At 36.8% G+C, this 18,908-nt stretch overlaps 1 protein-coding gene across 4 annotated transcripts in view; it reads right to left on the reverse strand.

Annotated features, from left to right (window-relative positions):
• Positions 1-18,908, reverse strand: part of Slc7a2 (solute carrier family 7 member 2) — a 66,047-nt gene that overhangs the window by 16,339 nt on the left and 30,800 nt on the right. For all 4 annotated transcript variants that reach the window (XM_047549385.1, XM_047549384.1, XM_047549382.1 and 1 more), the window contains exons 2-5: positions 8,381-8,771; positions 7,611-7,766; positions 3,870-4,035; positions 2,684-2,817 (exon numbers count right to left, since the gene is read on the reverse strand). In XM_047549385.1, coding sequence (XP_047405341.1) covers positions 2,684-2,817; positions 3,870-4,035; positions 7,611-7,766; positions 8,381-8,756 — 832 coding nt within the window. In that variant the 5' untranslated portion in view covers positions 8,757-8,771. The remainder of the gene's footprint in view (positions 1-2,683; positions 2,818-3,869; positions 4,036-7,610; positions 7,767-8,380; positions 8,772-18,908) is intronic.

Raw genomic sequence — 18,908 nt, forward strand, 5'->3', positions numbered from 1 at the left:
GTGAAGTAACTGGGTCAAATGGTGGTTTCTGAGTTGCAACAATTTGCAGTCTCACCAGCAATGTATGAGTGTACGTTTTCCCCCACTCATACATTTCTTTGCTAACATTTATTGTTACTTGTATTCTTGATAATTGCCAATCTTACTGGAGTGAGATGAAATTTCAGTGTAGTTTTAATATACATTTCTCTAGTTGCTAGTGATATATTTTTTTCATATATTTGTTGACCATTCGTATTTCTTCTTCTGTGAAGTGTCTATTCATTCCTTTGCCCATTTATTGATTGGGTTATTTGTTTTTTCGGTGTTAAGTTTTTTGAGTTCTTTATATATCCCAGAGATTAGTGCTCTATCTGAGATGCGGGTAGCTAAGACTTTCTCCCATTCTGTAAGCTCTCTGTTCATGTTCTTGATGGTTTCCTTTGCTGTGAAGAAGCTTTTTAGTTTGATGCCATCCCATTTATGATTCTTTTTTTTTTAAGATGTTGATATACCTTGATTTTATTCATTCATTTATATGTGGTGCTGGGAATTGAACCCAGTGCCTCACACATGCTAGGCAAGTGCTCCGCCACTGGGCCACAATACCAGCCCCCATTTATGATTCTTGATTTTACTTCTTGCACTTTAGGAGTCTTGATGAGGAATTTGGTTCCTAAGTCAACAGGATGGAGAATGGGGCCTCCATTTTCTTCTAGTAGGTGAAGGGTTTCTGGTCTAATGCTTTCTGTCCTTGATCCACCTTGAGTTTTGTGCAGCGTGAGAGACAGGAGTTAAATTTCATCCTACTACAAATGGATTTCCAGTTTTCCCAGTACCATTTGTTGAGGACGCTGTCTTTTCTCCAATATATGTTTATGGCACCTTTGGCTAGTATGAGATAATTGTATTTATGTGGGTTTGTCTGTGTCTTCTATTCTGTTCTATTGGTCTTCATGTTTGTTTTCTTTACTGTAGCACTGTAGTATAATCTAAGGTCTGGTATTGTGATGCCTCCTACTTCACTTTTCTCACTAAGGATTGTTTTGGTCTTATTTTTCCAAATGAATTTCATGACTGCTTTTTATATTTTTATGAAAAACATCACTGGAACCTTAATAGGTATTGCACTAAATCTGTATAACACTTCTGGTAGTATGGCCATTTTGACAATATTAATTCTGCCTATCCTAGAACATGTGAGATTTTTCCATCTTCTAAGGTCTTCTTCAATTTCTTTCTTTAGAGTTCTGTAGTTTTCATTGTAGAGGTATTTTAACTCTTTTTTTAGATTGATTCCCAAATATTTTATTTTATCTTTTTTTGAGGCTATTGTAAGTGGGATAGGTTTTCTTTCTCAGTTGATTCATTATTCATGTATAGGAATGCAATTGATTTATGGGTGTTAATTTTATATCCTGCTACTTTGCTGAATTCATTTATTAGTTCTAGAAGCTTTCTGGTGGAGATTTTTGGGTCTTCTAAATATAGAATCATGTCTTTGACATAGGGATAGTTTTAGCCCTTCTTTTCCTATTGGTATCCTTTTAATTTCTTTCTTTTGCCTAACTGCTCTAGCTAGAGTTTCAAGGATGATGTTGAATAGAAGTGGTAAAAGAGGGCACCTTGTCTTGTTTCGGTTTTTAGAGAGAATGCTTTCAATATTTCTCCATTTAGAATGAGGATGGGCTTGGGTTTAGCATATATAGTTTTTAAAATGTTGAGGTATGCTCCTACTATCTAGTTTTTCTAGTGTGTTTAGCATGAATTGGTGCTAATTTTAAAATTAATTTTAATTTTTCAAAATGCTTTTTTCTGCATCTATTGAGATAATCATGTGATTCTTGCCTGTAAGTTTGTTGATGTGATGAATTACATTTATTGATTTCCATAAGTTGAACCAACCTTGCATCCCTGGGAAAAATCCTATTTTGATCGTGATACACTATTTTTTAATATGTTTTTGTATCGATTTGCCAGTGTTTTATTAAGAATTTTTGCATCTATGTTCATCAGGGTCTGGTTTTGGTATCAAAGTGATTAACTAGCTTCATAGAATGAGTTTGGAAGGGTTCCCTTCTTTTCTATTTCATGGAATAATTTGAGGAGGATTGGCGTTAGTTCTTTGAAGGTCTGGTATAACTCAGTTGATCATCTGTCTGGTCCTGGGCATCTTCAATTTCACTGCTTGAAACTGATCTGTTTAAATTTTCTATATTGGAGAGTAATTCTTACTTGAGTAATTATTGTACTGGGTAAAGATAAAAAAAATCAGCACAATATTTGGTCTGACTAAAGAAAAGACAATTTAAGAAGATAATCATCTTAAAGTGACAGCACTCCAAACAGATTTAAGAATAGTAATTATGACTAAAACTAAATATTTGACAGCTTGCAAAGTACTGGTTCCATGTGCTATCTTAGGTAATCTTCACAATATCTGAGGGGGTCTGGATGGCTCTCTCAGTTTCACCAACATAGAAGCCAAGTCTCAGGAGTTTTACTAAGTGTCTTTCTTTCTTTTTCTTTCTTTCTTTTTTTTTTTTTTTAATCAGATATGGTAGGTGTCACTGATGGATCTAGAACCAGCACCCTTCCTACCCAAATCCTGCTCTTTCCTTGACCCTCTGCTGCCACACATAATTATTCCTGTGGTACAGGGAACACCTTTACCTTCTACCTGAAGCTGAGACCCTGCTCTTACCAGTTGTTGCAATGCAGTCGAATCCCACAAAAGCATAGAAGCAAGTGGCAGCACCAGCCAAAGTTCCTGCAAAGCCATAAGGCATAAAGCCACCAGCCCCGTAGATGCTTGTTCCATTTTCAGATGGTGGCTCTCTAAGGAAGAGAACAAATACATTGTTAAGTCATTTTAATAGAAACTTACACTTCTGGTGATTTGTCTCAAACAACATCCTTCGAAAGTTGTATTCATCAGCTCTTTGAAGCTGATATTTATGAAACTAAAACTAACATCTTATTTTGTCACCCTGTTCTAGAGGATGTGTGTGGTAAAGCTCCTCTTGTGTCACTAACATCTAACCAGACGTTGATCAACAGCAAACGCGTAAGACCTAGAACCCACTCTGGCTGGAACCCATAGGCAGGCAGGATTTTCAGAGTACAGATCTCCGTATGGGCCAACCTCTGTGACAAAGAAAAGAAATTTCCTCCTGTTTTTTCTTCAACTCATTAAGCATATAAGGCACACTACACATCTCAGAAGATAGCTGAAAAAGTGAAACAAAATTCCCTAGGCTTGATCAATAATATAGAAGTTGAATATTTTATTATATGTTAAAATCTGTATTAAATCAGAAGACATTAATTTCTCCCTCATCAGAATGACTATGAACAACGTATATAAAGAAAAACATATACATGTACCTTACTCCATGTAATAGATGTTTTGTAACCTTATTTCTGCTTACACAACTAATATTCTCCGAAAAACAAGGTCTGAAAATTATTAAAAGTCTGAAAAACTGCAAAGAAATGGAATGGTGATTCCAAAGGAAGAATTAAAGATGCATGACTCAAAAACACTCACTGTTATTTAGAAGTGGCAAACTGCTGGGGGTAAAAGGTCAAGTTCTTCCAGGGGTTAGGCTCTGCCCTGGTTCTTGCCCTAAACCTGGAGCAGAGGTTGAGGCTGGGAACAGCAGCTGCACAGCTTCCCACGATGGCTCAAGAGCGAGCCTACCTCCACCTTTGTCTGAAGGGGAGCCCAGAAGGAAGAGTCTTGACATAGAACAGAGCCTCAGAGAGGTCTCAGAAGCAAAAAGTTTGAGAATCACTGCTCTAGAGGAAACTTTCATGTATACCCCCTTACAATGTAACATTAAAATAAAAATTAAAAGAGGGGGGAAAAAAACCCTTAAATATTTTACCTGGCATTTGCTGATATATTTTTGAGAAACTCTTCACTAATCTTCCAGTTAGCCACATTTCCTTTCACAAACCCAGCAACCATGACAAAGAGAAGGACCAGGATATTAATAGCTGTGAAGAATTTATTTACCCAAGCAGATTCCTTTACTCCAAAAGATAAAAGACCTAAGGGGGAAAAAAAAAAAAAAAAGAGCATTTAATTTTACCTAAAGGAAAGGCAATGACATTTTGAGGCAAATAAAGACTTAGGGATATTATTGTACCAGCATTCATGTATTTAACTCCCATTTATCCATTTCCATTGCTAGTTCACTCATTAGTCAGTTTTTTGAGAAGCCATGTCTTCTGAACACAACCAATTTGATTTTTGGAGGTAGATGTGCTCAGCCAGGAGATTCCACACTAAGAAATACAGGTCCAGTAATCCTGGCCATTATTACCAATGAACGGTAGATATAAAGCAACACTTTGCTCTAATGGAATGCTATTCTAAAAAGCTATTTCAAGCCAATGGTAATAAACTTTATCTATTTGTTTAGTGGTACTGAGGATTGAACTTTTTAAAATTAAAAGCTCAATCATATGTTTGCCATGTATTTATTTTACACAGCCAGAATATAATTCTTCAATAGTCAGGCCAAAAAAGTTCCTTGTTAAATTTATTCTAATTTCAAAAGCTTTATTGTATATTCAGATTGTAAAAATATTCTATACAAGTAATCTTATCAGAAAAACTATGACGAGAATAAAAACCAACCATGATGTCTCCTCTAGAATTTTGCACATACAAACACAGAGACATATTTCCACATCAACAAATACATAATCTCATTTTTAACAGCTATGTAACCAGTTATATGGAGATACCATACTTTAATCCCTTATTTATAGACAGTTAGATCACTCAGTATTTTTACATTTATAAAGAGCACTGACATCATCCTCTTATAAATATCCCTGTATGCTTTCTAATTATTTATTTTTATTTTTTTAATTTGTTCTAATTGGTTATACATGACAATAGAATGCATTTTGACACACTATACATAAATGGAACATAACTTCTCATTCTTCTGGCTCTATATGGTGCTGAGTCACACCAGTAGTGTAATCATACATGTATATAGGGTAATAATGTCTGTCTCATTCTATGCTCCTTCCCATCCCCACTCTAATTATTTCTTTACAACAATTTTTTTTTTTTTTTTGCTAGTGGGAATTGAATCCAGAGGCATTTTTACCACTAAGCTGCATCCCCAACCCTTTTTATTTTGTGCTCTTTACAATAATTTTCTATAAGTTAATACTGTATCAAAGGGTATGCAATTTTACCCAAGGTTTTTTATTCATACTGTGAAAAAAAATCTACAGAAAGTTTGGCCCAATTAAAATTGCCCAGTTTTCCTATCAGTGTATTCCCTTCATATGGATTTAAAAGATTTATTTATATATTAATGCTATAAGCTCTCTGTAATGTGTAGTATATACTTTCCCTACTAATCATTTGCTTTACTTAGTTATTTATTTATTTATTTTAATTTCATATTATTTCTTTGTGGTACTGGGTACAGAACCCAGGGCCTTGTGCACGTGAGGCAGGTGCTCTACCACTGAGCTACACCCAGCTCTATCATTTGCTTTTAACTTTCCCATTGATTATATATACAGAAAAATTATTAGAATAACCTATATATTTTTATATATTTTGGCTGGGTTACGAATTGCTGCTATACACCCCAGAGAATAACAAAGCCTCCATCATATTTTACATTCATTTCCCAATGCTCCACGTGCACTCTCCACTCTGAGGTCTCATCTCCCACCGATAGATTAGAGACCAATAAATATCTCATCTGAATACAGCATATGCTTCCCTCCAGTTGACAGGACAGGAGATATTACCATAGGAATAAAGATTTATAAGAGGGGGTTCTGATTTTCAAAGATTCTAAGGACAGAGTTATAATGTAAATTTAGACTATATTTAAAGGAAAGATATGGTGAATGAACAGAGGACAAATGATGCAGGCTCAGTCCAAGCCTTAGTCTTGCCTAGACTTTAAATGTGTCACAGTTACATGCTGCTCATCACTGAGAGATTAAAGCTGAATATTTTAAGATTAATGAAATCATCCCTAAATAAAATATGACATATGACAAAACTAATTTAATGTTAGCTAGGCTGTTTAGTAACCAAACCAAACAAAAATCAATCATCTGATAAAAGACAATGGACATATTTTTTTCTTGCCATTAGAAGCAAAATAGAAAATATTTTAGACCTGTACATTTTATTCATGTTCCTATCCCTATATAAAACATTTTATTACGGACAATTTTTAAAAGGTAAGGATTTTTTTTAAATTATATAATTTTACAGGTAAACATTTCATAATGAACCAAAAGTTATTTTTGTCACATCCGTCTAATATGGGGGGTAAAGTAGAGTTAAGGCTAGACAGGCAAGCAGAGGGTATATTACTCAGGGTAAATCAAGTAGGAAGTAGGAACAAATAAAAAATTTTATTCTTAGTGCAATCCTTGATGGGCTCAACTAGGATTTCAGGGCTAGTGGTGTGGCTCAGTAATAGAATGTTTGCCTAGCATGCCCAAGGCCCTGGGTTCAATCCCTAGCAGCGCACACACACACACACACACACACACACACACACACACGCATGCACACATGCACACATGCAAGCAAAACCAGGACTGCCGATAGGAATATCAATCAAAATAGAAAACATTCTAATAATTAAAACAAGTAGAAGGGGATAGCAGGGATTAGCTATGCTTACAAAATAAAGTTGGCTGTCATCTGAGTGCTTATTATGTCCCAAGCAAGAGGTATGCATTAGGTAGACACTGATATTCTTATTTTATGGATAGGGAAACTGAGTGATAGATGGAAAGATTAAGCAATTCATTCAAGTTCTAAAAGTAGTAAGTGGCAGAGCAAAAATTGAAAACTGGATTGCTCCTACTTCTAATTCTTATGCTTTTCTAAACCTCTATGCTATAACATGATAAAAACCAAAAAATTCCAGCAACTATGTTTGCTATACCACATCTATGTTAAAAAACAAAAGGTGATCTGAATGCTTCCTTTTCAACCAGATGTTGACAATATGCAGATGACAGCATGATAGAAAACCTGAATTTCTTCTAGAAATAGTATGCTTACAAATATCCTTAGTTGTACTGAATAAGACAGAACAATCCCAAGGAACTGTACATCTTCCTTATTGAAACTTCATTGCCGCTCCTGCAAATATTCAATTAATATTATAAAACTGATGTCCTCATGCTGTTATTTGGCACATGCCTTTTATTCAAATGTGTTTTTTCTATCATTCCAACAATTCAGATTCAGACTTTTGTTTTTTTGGTTTGGTACTGTGTTTAAACCCAGAGGCACTTTACCACTGAGCTACACCCCCAGCCTTTTTTATTCTTAATTTTGAGAAAGAGTCTTGCTAAGTTGCTGAGGTTGATCTTGAACTTGCAATCCTCTTTTCTGAGCCTCCTGAAATGCTCATTTTTGAAACATAACCAATCACAAAAGATAAAATGAGTTAAACCAGTGATGATGCCCACAGATATTCAACAGAAACCTAAGTGTGTAAACATGCTGATCTAATCTAGAGAACTCACACTCCAGATTCAGCAGTAACTTACTTTCCTGAGACTATTAATCTGGAATTTGGCTCATCATAGGAAGGTGCAATTGGTTCTCTTACCTGCTAGAAGTAATATAAGGCACACAGCAAAAAAGTCTGGATACTCTGCGAGGCCAGTATAATTCATTTTGAAGTATGTTCTGAAAAACTGACCAATCTGCTTGTTAAGAAGTTCATCAAAGGTGCCGCTCCATGCTCTTGCCACACTTGATGTACCTTCCCAAAACACAGAACATTCAGAGAATAAAAATTACTGGCAGAAAATTAACATCATATGCTACTTGCTCTTATTCTAGGATAAACTTGCATTAATTCACATAGATTAAAATTTTAATCACATTAGAAAGTTATTTAATAATTTTGTAGCTATATAATAGTAATCAAATGCTCAAATTCCTAACTGTAGAATGAGGTGACTTTATTTGCAATAAAGAACTATAATTCTTTTTTTTTTTTTAAATGGGATTTTCAAACCCTTTAGGAGACATACAAGGAGATGAAGCAAAATCACAGAATTGGGGCTGGGGATGTAGGGGATGTAACTCAATGGTAGAGTGTTTGCCTAGTATGCATGAAGCCCTGGCTTCAATCCCCAGCACAAAAATAAATAAATAAATAAAATCAATTGATCAATCAATCAATTGAGCAATCCGTATTGTGCAACTGGAGACATTTTAGAAATGAGGAAATTGAGACACTGGGATTCAGTCACCCACTGGGCAGTCAGGCAGCTGCTAAGGAACACAGACTGCTCCTGCACTGCCAGACCTCTGACTCAGGGGTAGTGCTTCTCCCATTCTACACAATTTAGACTTATCTGTGAAACGTACCTATCACATAAGACAAAATGAGATTCCAGCCAGTGATGAAGGCCCACAGCTCGCCAACTGTAACATAAGTGTACAAATATGCAGACCCAGTTTTGGGGACTCGGGCCCCAAATTCGGCGTAGCAGAGGCCAGCCATCACCGACGCCAGGGCAGCGATGAGGAAGGAGACCACGATGCTGGGTCCAGAGTCCGCTTTGGCAACCTCCCCAGCAAGGACATACACCCCGGCACCCAGGGTGCTCCCCACCCCCAGGGCGATGAGATCCATGGTGGTCAAGCAGCGGCATAGTTTGGAATCTTCCAGACTGTCCAGAGTGACGATTTTTCTCCGGATCAGACATCGGGCAAAAGTCAGCACTGCTCTGCAGGGAATCATTCTGAAGAGCACAACCTGAGCAGGAGAGAGGAGGAGGGTGTCAGAGGCTTCTGGAACCATCACCCCTCCATCTGGCAACCTGTCCAGACTCAGGGTGGCTGTGGTCACTTTTTACCTGTTAACACAGGTGTGGTTCGGAGCAACCGAAGGAGGGTTTTGAAAGAGTTATGCATGTGCTGGAGCCCACTTATACTCCATGCTTAAGGACAACAATGAGTGGCTGATTTGGGAAGCAAAGGGGTAGTAGTCCTGGGTATTCTAAATGATTTGCCACTTTCATTTGCTTACTAAAAATTTAAAAATGTATTCTGTTGACAGAAATTCCAGGACGTGGCTAATTTAGTCATTGCTTCAAGGAAGGGAGTGAATTGCCTCATCTTTTAAGTTTGTTTTCTCTCTCTTCTTTAAGCATTCCTTCAACTCAGGTATTTTAGATCTTGCTAAATGTTAGGGGTTGTGTTATGAATATGTGCAGAAAGGTGTTACACAGATGTGTTCCTAGCTTTATGGCACTTACAGTAGCTATTGTCCAAAAGCAGGTAAAAAGGATACATACAGGATAAAGGTGATTGCTAACCAGTATGTGTGAACTACCGTTTCCTTTTTAACAATGTGGAGCAGATGTGAACTTGTTAGGATAATAAAACTGTCCTCAAAGCATGCTAAGATTATCTGGCTAAAACTACTATTCAATCATGCTTTAAGTATGAATTGGTACTTATTATATTTATTTGAGCTTTTAAAATAAATAAGTAAACCCCAAATCCATGCAAAGTATTATTATATATTATTATCATGTATTCTTTTAAGTGGAAGAAATAAAGAAGGTAAAAAATCTTACTCCCCATTTCTCATTTGACATTGCTAACATGTTTAAACTTGATTCCAACGAATATGCACAAACTATGTATAAAATATAAAAATTAGAAAGCACTCCAGGGCCTTGTCCACAGAGACATGTGATTCAGCAGACATATTTTGAGGAATATGAAGTAGAATACAAACTGCTTATCAATAAAATTTTATCTTAAAAGTCATGTTGGCTCTTACTTCGTGTATTGTACTTCTGCACAACAATCTTGTTGGCTTTGAATGCTGTTTCCTTCAACTTCATTATATTCATCATCAATAACCTAAATTCAGGGGCTGGGGAGACAGCTCAGTTGGTAGAGTGCTTGCCTTGCAAGCACAAGGCCCTGGGTTCGATCCCCAGCACCCCCCCCAAAAAAAAAAAACCTAAATTCATAAGATCACAACTTGACATCCCTCAACAACTAAGACCTTTAGATACTATAAAATAAACCCTTGAACATGTCTCAACCTTAATCTAAAGCTTGTATAAAATATTTTATTTAAAAATAATAAATAATGGGCTGGGGTTTCGGCTCAGTGGTAGAGTACTTGCCTAGTGCATATGAGGCTCTGGGTTAGAACCTTAGCACCACATAAACTAAATGAATAAATAAAAGGTATTGTGTCCATCTACAACTAAAGATATATTTAAAAAAATAAATAAAATAAGGTTACTTTTCTATACTAATTCTAAATGACTTGTCATTTGTAAGAGAAAGAGACATTTCTGGAATGTGAACAAATTAACCCACTGAACATTATTCATTGATATAAATACAAGTTCTCAATATTGAAAGTATCTAATTCAAGAATATAAAGCAAAATGAAAACAAGTAAAAATTTTCTTCAAGTTAAAAATAAACTTTTACATATCTTCAGTTTCATCCACACCACCTGACAGAAAGTCAAAGCATGGCACTTCACAAGTGATTGTTGAACAATTTGCAAATGTAGATGACATCACCAATTTTGTCAATACTATATTTGGGCTTCCAAAGTCAAAACCTATCAATACTTTAATAAATCAAATGTGTATCAATGCCTACCACTAGGGAGCCTGTAAATAGCTATCCTTCTATAACATATCTAGAAGAAAGGCAGGTACATGTTCTGCTTAAGAGGAATCAGAAAGTGGAAAGTAGCAGTTTTTTTTTTTTTTTTTTATTTGTTTGTTTTTTGCGGTGCTGGGGATTGAACCCAGGGCCTTGTGCTTGCAAGGCAAGCACTCTACCAACTGAGCTACCTCCCCAGCCCGAAAGTAGCAGTTTTTATGTACAGGTCAATTAAGGGGACGGGGGAGATGGGAGAGGGTATTTGTTAAGTACTGAGTTTCCATAACATTTCAAGTATTTTTATAACAGAGACTTGTTCGAAGATCAAGAATTAGGCACAACTGCTAACTGAATTGTGTTTGGAAATGACACATTGAATTTCACCAGTGATTTAAGATCATGGGATATGTCATATCCAACTACAGGAATACAACAGGTGGGCAACAAAAAGAGGGATACCTGTTTGTCATTTAACCAAATAAATGTTCATGAAGGAGCGAGTACTTGTGTGACCTGGATTTTTGTGAATAAAAGAAACAGGTTTTACAACTAAGCATATTTACTGAGGAAAAAAAAATCTGGAAGGAAGCAAGGAAAATGAAGCAGGGATTTTTGAGGGGAACAGTAAGATTGTGGGTGAGTTTATATTTTTAAAATCCTTTTCTGGTATTATAATCACAATGATGTTTGTGAAATTTTGAGAGGAAAAAAACAGCATAAAAATGAAAGAAAATAAGTAAACCAATCAAGTCAACCCAAATCAATAGATTAGTGATGGTCATCTCTTCACTATAAAATTGAATGTTGTTCACTTCAGATTGCCTAGGAAGTGAGAAGTGAACCCTTTTAGAGATCTATCAGGTAAGACTGGATTTCTCCTGCTTGTCTGCTATTAAAGATGGAAAGTATTTTACGTACAGATAGCTTTTCTACATGGTTCTGAGGAAATAAGACACAGGTGCCATTTGTCAAGCATTCATTCGCTTCTGAGTGATTGGAAAGCATACATCAGAAATTTCTCAGAACTGACAGGTTACTCAATGTCCTTTGCAAACAATCTCAACTGTGCATAGCCTGGTAAAAAATGATTACAAAAGTGGTGACACAAACCTAATTTTGTAGAAATATAATGGGATAAGAGACAAGGAACAGGAAAATATACTGGGTCAACTTAATGAGTCATTCTTAAACAAACATTTATTGTGTCCCAGCGGATGTATCATACAGTGCTTAGTAACTAAAGAAAAAAAGATAATCTTGTGCTTTTATAATTTTTTTTTTTTTGTGGAGACAGTGATATATGAAAATAGTATGGCAAAAAGGGAATAGAAAAATGATATTTGTGTCTAATGCTAGTGAAGTAATTTGCTATCAATACTTTTTTTTGTTTTATAACTTTTCCTTTAAATTTTTTAAAAGCTCTTATGTGAAATGAAATGGTTATTTTTTTTTTAAGTTCTTATGTGAAATGGTTATGTCAACCTTACTCTCACGTTTGCAAGGCACTTTCACTGCTAAAAAAAATAAAAAATACAACCACACTTATCCTTTTGCAACAAACCCATATGCAGAGGTACCATGCAGGGAGTTTGAAAGTGATGATATTGATACAGGAGGGGGACAGTTTTTCCAGGAGTACTCTATGGATCTGCACCATCATACCCACTGTCAGCATCTGCTGCTCTGACCAAGGATTCATCTTCAGTGTGGAATCTACATACAAGTGCGACACTGTTCTGACTTCTGGGAAGAGGCCCATGCAATAGTCATTCCATGTCCCTGGCCTCAGGATTATAAAGGCTCTAGTTGACATCTCTATATGAGATCTCAGATGATTGTGGTGATATCAGAAATAAATACATATCCTTCTTCAATAATTTTTTTTATTAATTGCTAAAACCGTGGCTTCTCATTTGAGGAAGAAAAATAGGCACATATTAGCCGAGATCTGAAAATACAATTAACCAAGTGAGGACCGGAAAGGTTTAACAATATGCTGTGCTGTAAAAGGCTCTGGATGATTTTAAAGAGCCAGTGAGCCTAATGATACATGTGCACCTTCCTCAGCCCACCCTCACCCAGCTCTCCACCTTAGTATCACAGTTTCTAAGCACCTTATGCCTTTATGAACCCCTCTTAATTCTTGCCCCAAAGTTAAACTCCTTCTTCAGCATCTTGGAGCTACAACCTTTTAAAATTTCTTCAGTCCAGGTTGCCAACTTGACAGCAAAGAATTTTGGGATCAAGTAAATACTTAGCCCTGATGATTTACCACCACCGAGAAAACTTCCTTTCAATTCCTCAGACATCTTTCAAAATCTGCTAATATAGTCAAAAATCCATCCTGGATTTTCACTTTGGTTCAATAGTTTGATGTGGCATTTAGTCACATAGAAATGAATCGTTCCCCTTCTGTTCTAAGTAAAGGATGAAATTTCAAACTCAGTCCTCTGTCCCAGTATCACAGACTCTGACAATAAATCTTATAGGAGAAACTAACAGAAACAAGCCAGTGGGGCAGGCATCCCAACAAATCATCCATGAATTAGCTCATTCGAATTATAACCAATTTTTCCTTCCTCATTCCAGTTGCTATGTTTCACAGATAGACATATGCACTCTGTTTTGGGGCTGATAGGGGGAAAGTAATTAATCTATATAGGACAGAGATTCTTGCCTCTTGGGTTTTTTTCTCTGAACTAGAACTTTTGTTCTTGAATTTCCACACCCATCATCAATTATGTTCCTACAACTTTAAAGTTCCAAGACAATTTTTCAAATTATATTGTAGGTTAAACAACTTTAGTAAAAGGAATGAAAGATATGAACAGGATGCCACAGAATTATTAAGTTTTCTCTTACTTTTTTTATAAGCTTTGAGAGATTAAGTTCTTAAGAAATAACTATTATTCAGGATAAAAGACAATCAGAAAAGAAAATTGTTCAGACTGAGTTTGCATAAAACAAAACAACAACAAACCTTTGCATTCAAACCTAAAACCTTAATTTTTTGGAAAACAAGAATACTTTTTCATATACATTTCATTTATATTTGGTTCAAAATTTATCTTTCCTTCAACTCAAATTTTTTGAACAGTTTCTATCTCGAAAGTTTTCTCCAGATAGGTTAATGCCACCGTAGATATCAGTATAAATTAAAGACACAACCATTGTGCTAATAATGTTTTACATTTTTTTTCTGTATTTGTAGCAAAGTAGTACTGTCAGAAGTACCAGCAAAATGTATTATTTCAAAATTTCTGATACAGAATCCAGACATAGTACTTTTCTTAAGGACATGCAAGAAATAAATGGGTAATGTAGAGATTTGAAGTTTGTAAAGGCAAAGGGGTGCTTCAGAACATGTGAAGCCATTTAACTCTAGCAAAAGCAAAAACCAGGAGTAAAATGTACCTGTCTCATTCATATAGATGCAAATAAATAAATAATAAAATAAATTTTATAAGGGGTGGTGGATGCAACCTTGTTCTTAGGGTTGCAGAAGAAGAAATTGAAATGAAGAAAGCAAACCCTCAGTGCCTTGGTAACCAGAGCAGCTGCCCCGTCAGCACTCTGGCTGTCCCATCAAAGAGCTCAGTGGCCGGCTTTGTCCCCATAAGGTCTTTAGCAATCGTTGGCTAATAAATCACTCCGAATGCCAGAGGGTACCACCTGTTCCCTCTCCCCAAGCTGCTGGTACCATCACCCTATGTGGGCCACTGCAAACATTAGGTAACACCCTTCCCAAAGTTATTTCACACCCGTCACTAATCTACAAGTGCTACTATTAAAAATGCCCAAGGTTTGTTGAGGGCTTATCCTGTGCTGGTACTGATCTGACAACTTTTTAACTTATTCTTTCATGACCCTCACATTAGCCCTGTAAGATCAGGACTGTTATCAAACTCATAGTGTAGATGAGGAAACTGAGGTACAGAAGAATTATGCAATATCACAGTCAGCATGTCATGGAAACAGATGAAACATAGCAGGTGTGACTCTGGACCCTCTATTGATAGCCACTGTGCTTCCCAGTCATCATATAGGGACCCTGTCACTGCCCACTGCTCCTGCCTCCTCTCCAGAGAATCTACTCTCCCCACAGCAGTTTTACTGACCCCAAGCCACAGTAAGTGGGCTACAGACAGGCACCTAGCTCAGGGCTAAATACTCAAAGGTGGACACAGTTACAAGTCCCTGCAACTCTGAACCAGCCAAACCACGGTGCTCAGGCTGCAGTCACACAGACCGGGCGCCAGGCTGGCACAGCGCTGAAACTAAGAGGCTGGCAGTAGAAGCCAGGCTGTGGTTACTCAGAGAAGAGCAGCGATGACAGAGAGTGCTGCCCAAGCAGGGAGACGTGCAAGGAGAGGCGCAAGCCAACTTTTCCCTTCCCTCAGCCCCTGCCATCCTGACATTAGGTGTGCCAGAGTCCCTCACATCTTTTCCACAAACCTCTGTGTGCTTAAGCTATGCTGAGTTGTCTTTGACAAGAAAACCAGAAGCTACCACTGAAGGTCAAGGGGGTAACAGGCTCTACTCCCACTTTCAACTCTTGGAATCTGGACCGGTTGGTAATTTCTACTATATTTCCTGATAATTCCCTCTTCCTTCCAACTGTGTGGATATAAGAACTTTAAGTTTGTTTCAATATTTTTTCAATAAGGTGTTCAAGGAGTTTAACACCCATTAGGCCTGCTCTTCACACATACCCACTGAACACGGTAACATCTGGCATGACGTTTTTGTGGAGCATGTTATTTCAGATTTTCTAGATTACTGAAGTTTATAGCATTAAATCTTTGACTTCTGGCGATCAAATCTTGCCAGCGATTCTTCTATAAATGCTGCTGAATTTTATGGTGGCCAAATGACATGGAGTCCAAATGGCTCCTCTTTGTAAGAGGGAGATTTATTCAGTATTACATCTGAAGGAAACTGTCTCAAAAAATAAATACAACTGTTTTAAAAACAAACACCCTATATTACCTTAATTCTACCTTTAATCCACTGCCCATAAAATTCAAGCCAACTCCAGGAGGCTGAGAAAATCCAGATGACCTGGAGAAACCTTAATGCAGCCAGAGATCAGGAAGCAGCAGCTTTACTTATGTCTCAGTTAGAAGCTGAATTTCAGATTCGAGATGCTAGAAGTAGGTGCCTGAACCGGGAAGGGAATTCCAAGTACACGAAACCTCTCTTTGTCTGAAGGCAAAGAGCTGAGAAATCCTTTAGGAGGCTCCAATTTCCTCTAATCATTCTCTTGGAAAGCACCCCTTTCCATCCACCACCCTTACCTCCCCTACCCCCAAAACCACCTAACTTAATTAATTGTTAGAATTTGGCCACTTTTGTTTCAACGATTGGCAAAATTCCTTCCATGAAACTGTGGCAGAAAAGGAATTGAACAAGAAGAATTCACACTCATTTTTAGTTCAAGTTCAAGAAATGTAGCTGGATATCAAGTTATGGTTTATGGTTTTGCGGCAAAGTCAGTTCTTGAAAAACAGTCACTTTTGAAACTTTTTCACCTTTGAAAAGCCCGTTCTGATTTGGTTCCTCTTAAATTACAGGAATAATAGATGACCAGAGATTTTTATCATTAGCATCTTGGCAGTTCGTTGAAACACGATTGTTGACTAAGAGAAGTCTCCAAGTTCATTGGCTTCAAATAATTCTGAATAAAACATTCCTATTGTGTACTCAGAGGATGCAATGAAAAGGGTGCCAGTTCTTTACCACCATAGTTCAGAGTCAGTAAAATTTATATTTAGAATACGCAAACCAAGAACAATTTTTAAAATTAAACAGTTTGAAACAATGAGATCCCTAAAATGGAAGCCTAACTTTGTCACATTTTTCTATTCTTAGTATGCTATAACTGCAAATAATTTTTCTAAAAAGTGTTTACCAGAATTTCTCTTAATTTTTATATTATTCCATAGACTCGAATTCAGCCTACCAGTTGCTCAACACAATGCCAATTTTTCTAAAAGATTAAGCCTTAAAATTTTTTAAAAAGAGGGGCTGGGATTGTGGCTCAGTGGTAGAATGCTTGCCTAGCACGTGTGAGGCACTAGGTTCAATCCTCAGCACCACATAAAAAGAAATAAATAAAGGTATTGTGGTTCATCTACAACTAAAAAATGTTTTAAAAAAATAATTTCAAGAAAGAAAAGAAAAAGCCTAAATGCAATTTCTTAACAAAATTCCAAGGGACAAAGGGATACAGACATAGGGAAATAGATAAGTGACCATTACCATAGAATTTGCTATACAGTTGGGGGTATGGGAAGTCCAGGTACTACTAGGACACACGGAAAGGGCTTGCCCTGATCAGACTGGGGCTAGAGTTGGAGGCAGCAGGGGCATTTTCCTGGGAGAAGCCATGACTAATCTGACTCTTCATCCATTATTCCACTCCTGAATCCATTTTTTAAAAAAGACTGAATACTATTTAGCTAGTCCTTAGAGCAAAGAAAAAGAAAACAAACTTTGCATTTTTTCTAATTACTAAGCAATATCCATAATCTTCAAAACTCATTTCGAATTTTGATGATTGACCTAATCTGTCACTTCTTAAAATATATGTTCAAAATTTTTCCTCACTGTTTAAAATGATTTTGAAAAGATTCTGAATTTTGTAAAATATTTATTAGTAATTATAGTTATCCCCCTAATAAATAGCAAAAAGGAAAAAAAAAACCTCTAATCATATTATTCTGCCAAATCTTAATTAAAAGTTCCTGGAAACACCTATTTTTATTTTTCATTCTGAATAGCAATAGCTTAAGTGGCCATACGACTTAAGATTCAAATTAGCTCATAATCCAAAAAACTCCTGCATAAGCAATGATCAATGAGTTTTAAAGTATTTAATGTGCAAAGAGTAGGTTTATATGAAAAAGACTCATAGAAACAAAAGAGGATAAAGCATTGCAAATCTGAAATTTAAGCAGAAATTTATATAAAATATGTATATATTTATACATTAATTTAAACACATATCTGCTACTCATGATGCTTCTCGTATTTCTTGTTAAAAACACTTGTTTTTTGTACCCAAAACTAAAATTTAGGTAAACTGTAACGTAGCCTTCTCTTCTCTAAAGGCTTTATAATGGCAATGGTATACCCGCAATATTCAAGTAAGAAGAGTGCTGAGAAGAACCAAGATAAACTCCCTTCAACTCCATATTCATGCTGCCTGTGTAGAAAAAGCCCTCTGATCTGCTCTTCAGGGTATTTAGGACGAAGATGCAGAGAGAAAGATCCATTCTTTGGCCCTGAATTCTGGCTATGTCCAGGAATCCAGCCCTGACCTCAAATGATGCCCAGGAGAAAAAGCAAATATTTGAAACCATGTTGTACAGAGATGTGTAAATGAACTATTTTGGCCCAATGATTCAGTTTCCATCATTTTATAGATGCTTGAAAATATTTATAAATAGCAGTACATGGTAAAATAAGAGAATTATAAAACGTACACTATGAGCTTTTAATTTGAAGACTCTGGATCAGTTTATCCACACTTGTATCTCATCAGCTTCCTGTCAACTTCAACAACTCCCAACAATTTCAGCCTGGGTTTCAAAACCACCCCTCTGTGACCTGGTCTCAGTAGAACGTTCTAGTCTTATATTTTGTTGTTCTCCACATGCACATTGTAGTCCAATCTGTCCACGGCTATCCTTAGAACATTTGCCTTCTTGCCCACACAGGTAAAAAATGCCCTAAGTTGTTTCCAGTGGCCCTTCACTTGTCCCCTGCCCTTCACCTGTGCTCTGGCTCCCAGGTCTTCTGAGCTACTGCAGAAACACAGCAAGAAGGTTCTTTTCCTTCTCTACCAGGCCCTGAGCTTTCTTTTTGACTCTCAGAAAAGCCAGCAGCCTAAAAAACAAGACCCTCCAGAATACGCACCTGCTAAGTGAGAAGTGGGGAGGAGAGGAAAGAGAGGTGGAATGTGGTCACATCTCCTTCAAGAGATGTGCTTGAATGTAGAAATTCCTTTGAAGTGTCCTTTTGGCAGTTGATCTGTGCAGCTTTGAGAACATCTCCATGAAGACATGTAGTAAGGTCCACACTGTTGCTCACACCCTGTGTCCTCTTGCTCCCTGCTGGCCCACTGCTAGTCTGGTGTAAAACAGACCGTGCATGTTTGCATGCCACCACTTCTAAATAGGATTTTTTTTTTTTTTTCTGGCTTAACATAAAGGACAGGGGAGAGAGGGTTGTAGCACAGATGTGA

The sequence above is a fragment of the Sciurus carolinensis genome, chromosome 4 (assembly GCF_902686445.1).
Source record: "Sciurus carolinensis chromosome 4, mSciCar1.2, whole genome shotgun sequence".
Lineage (NCBI taxonomy): Eukaryota > Metazoa > Chordata > Mammalia > Rodentia > Sciuridae > Sciurus > Sciurus carolinensis.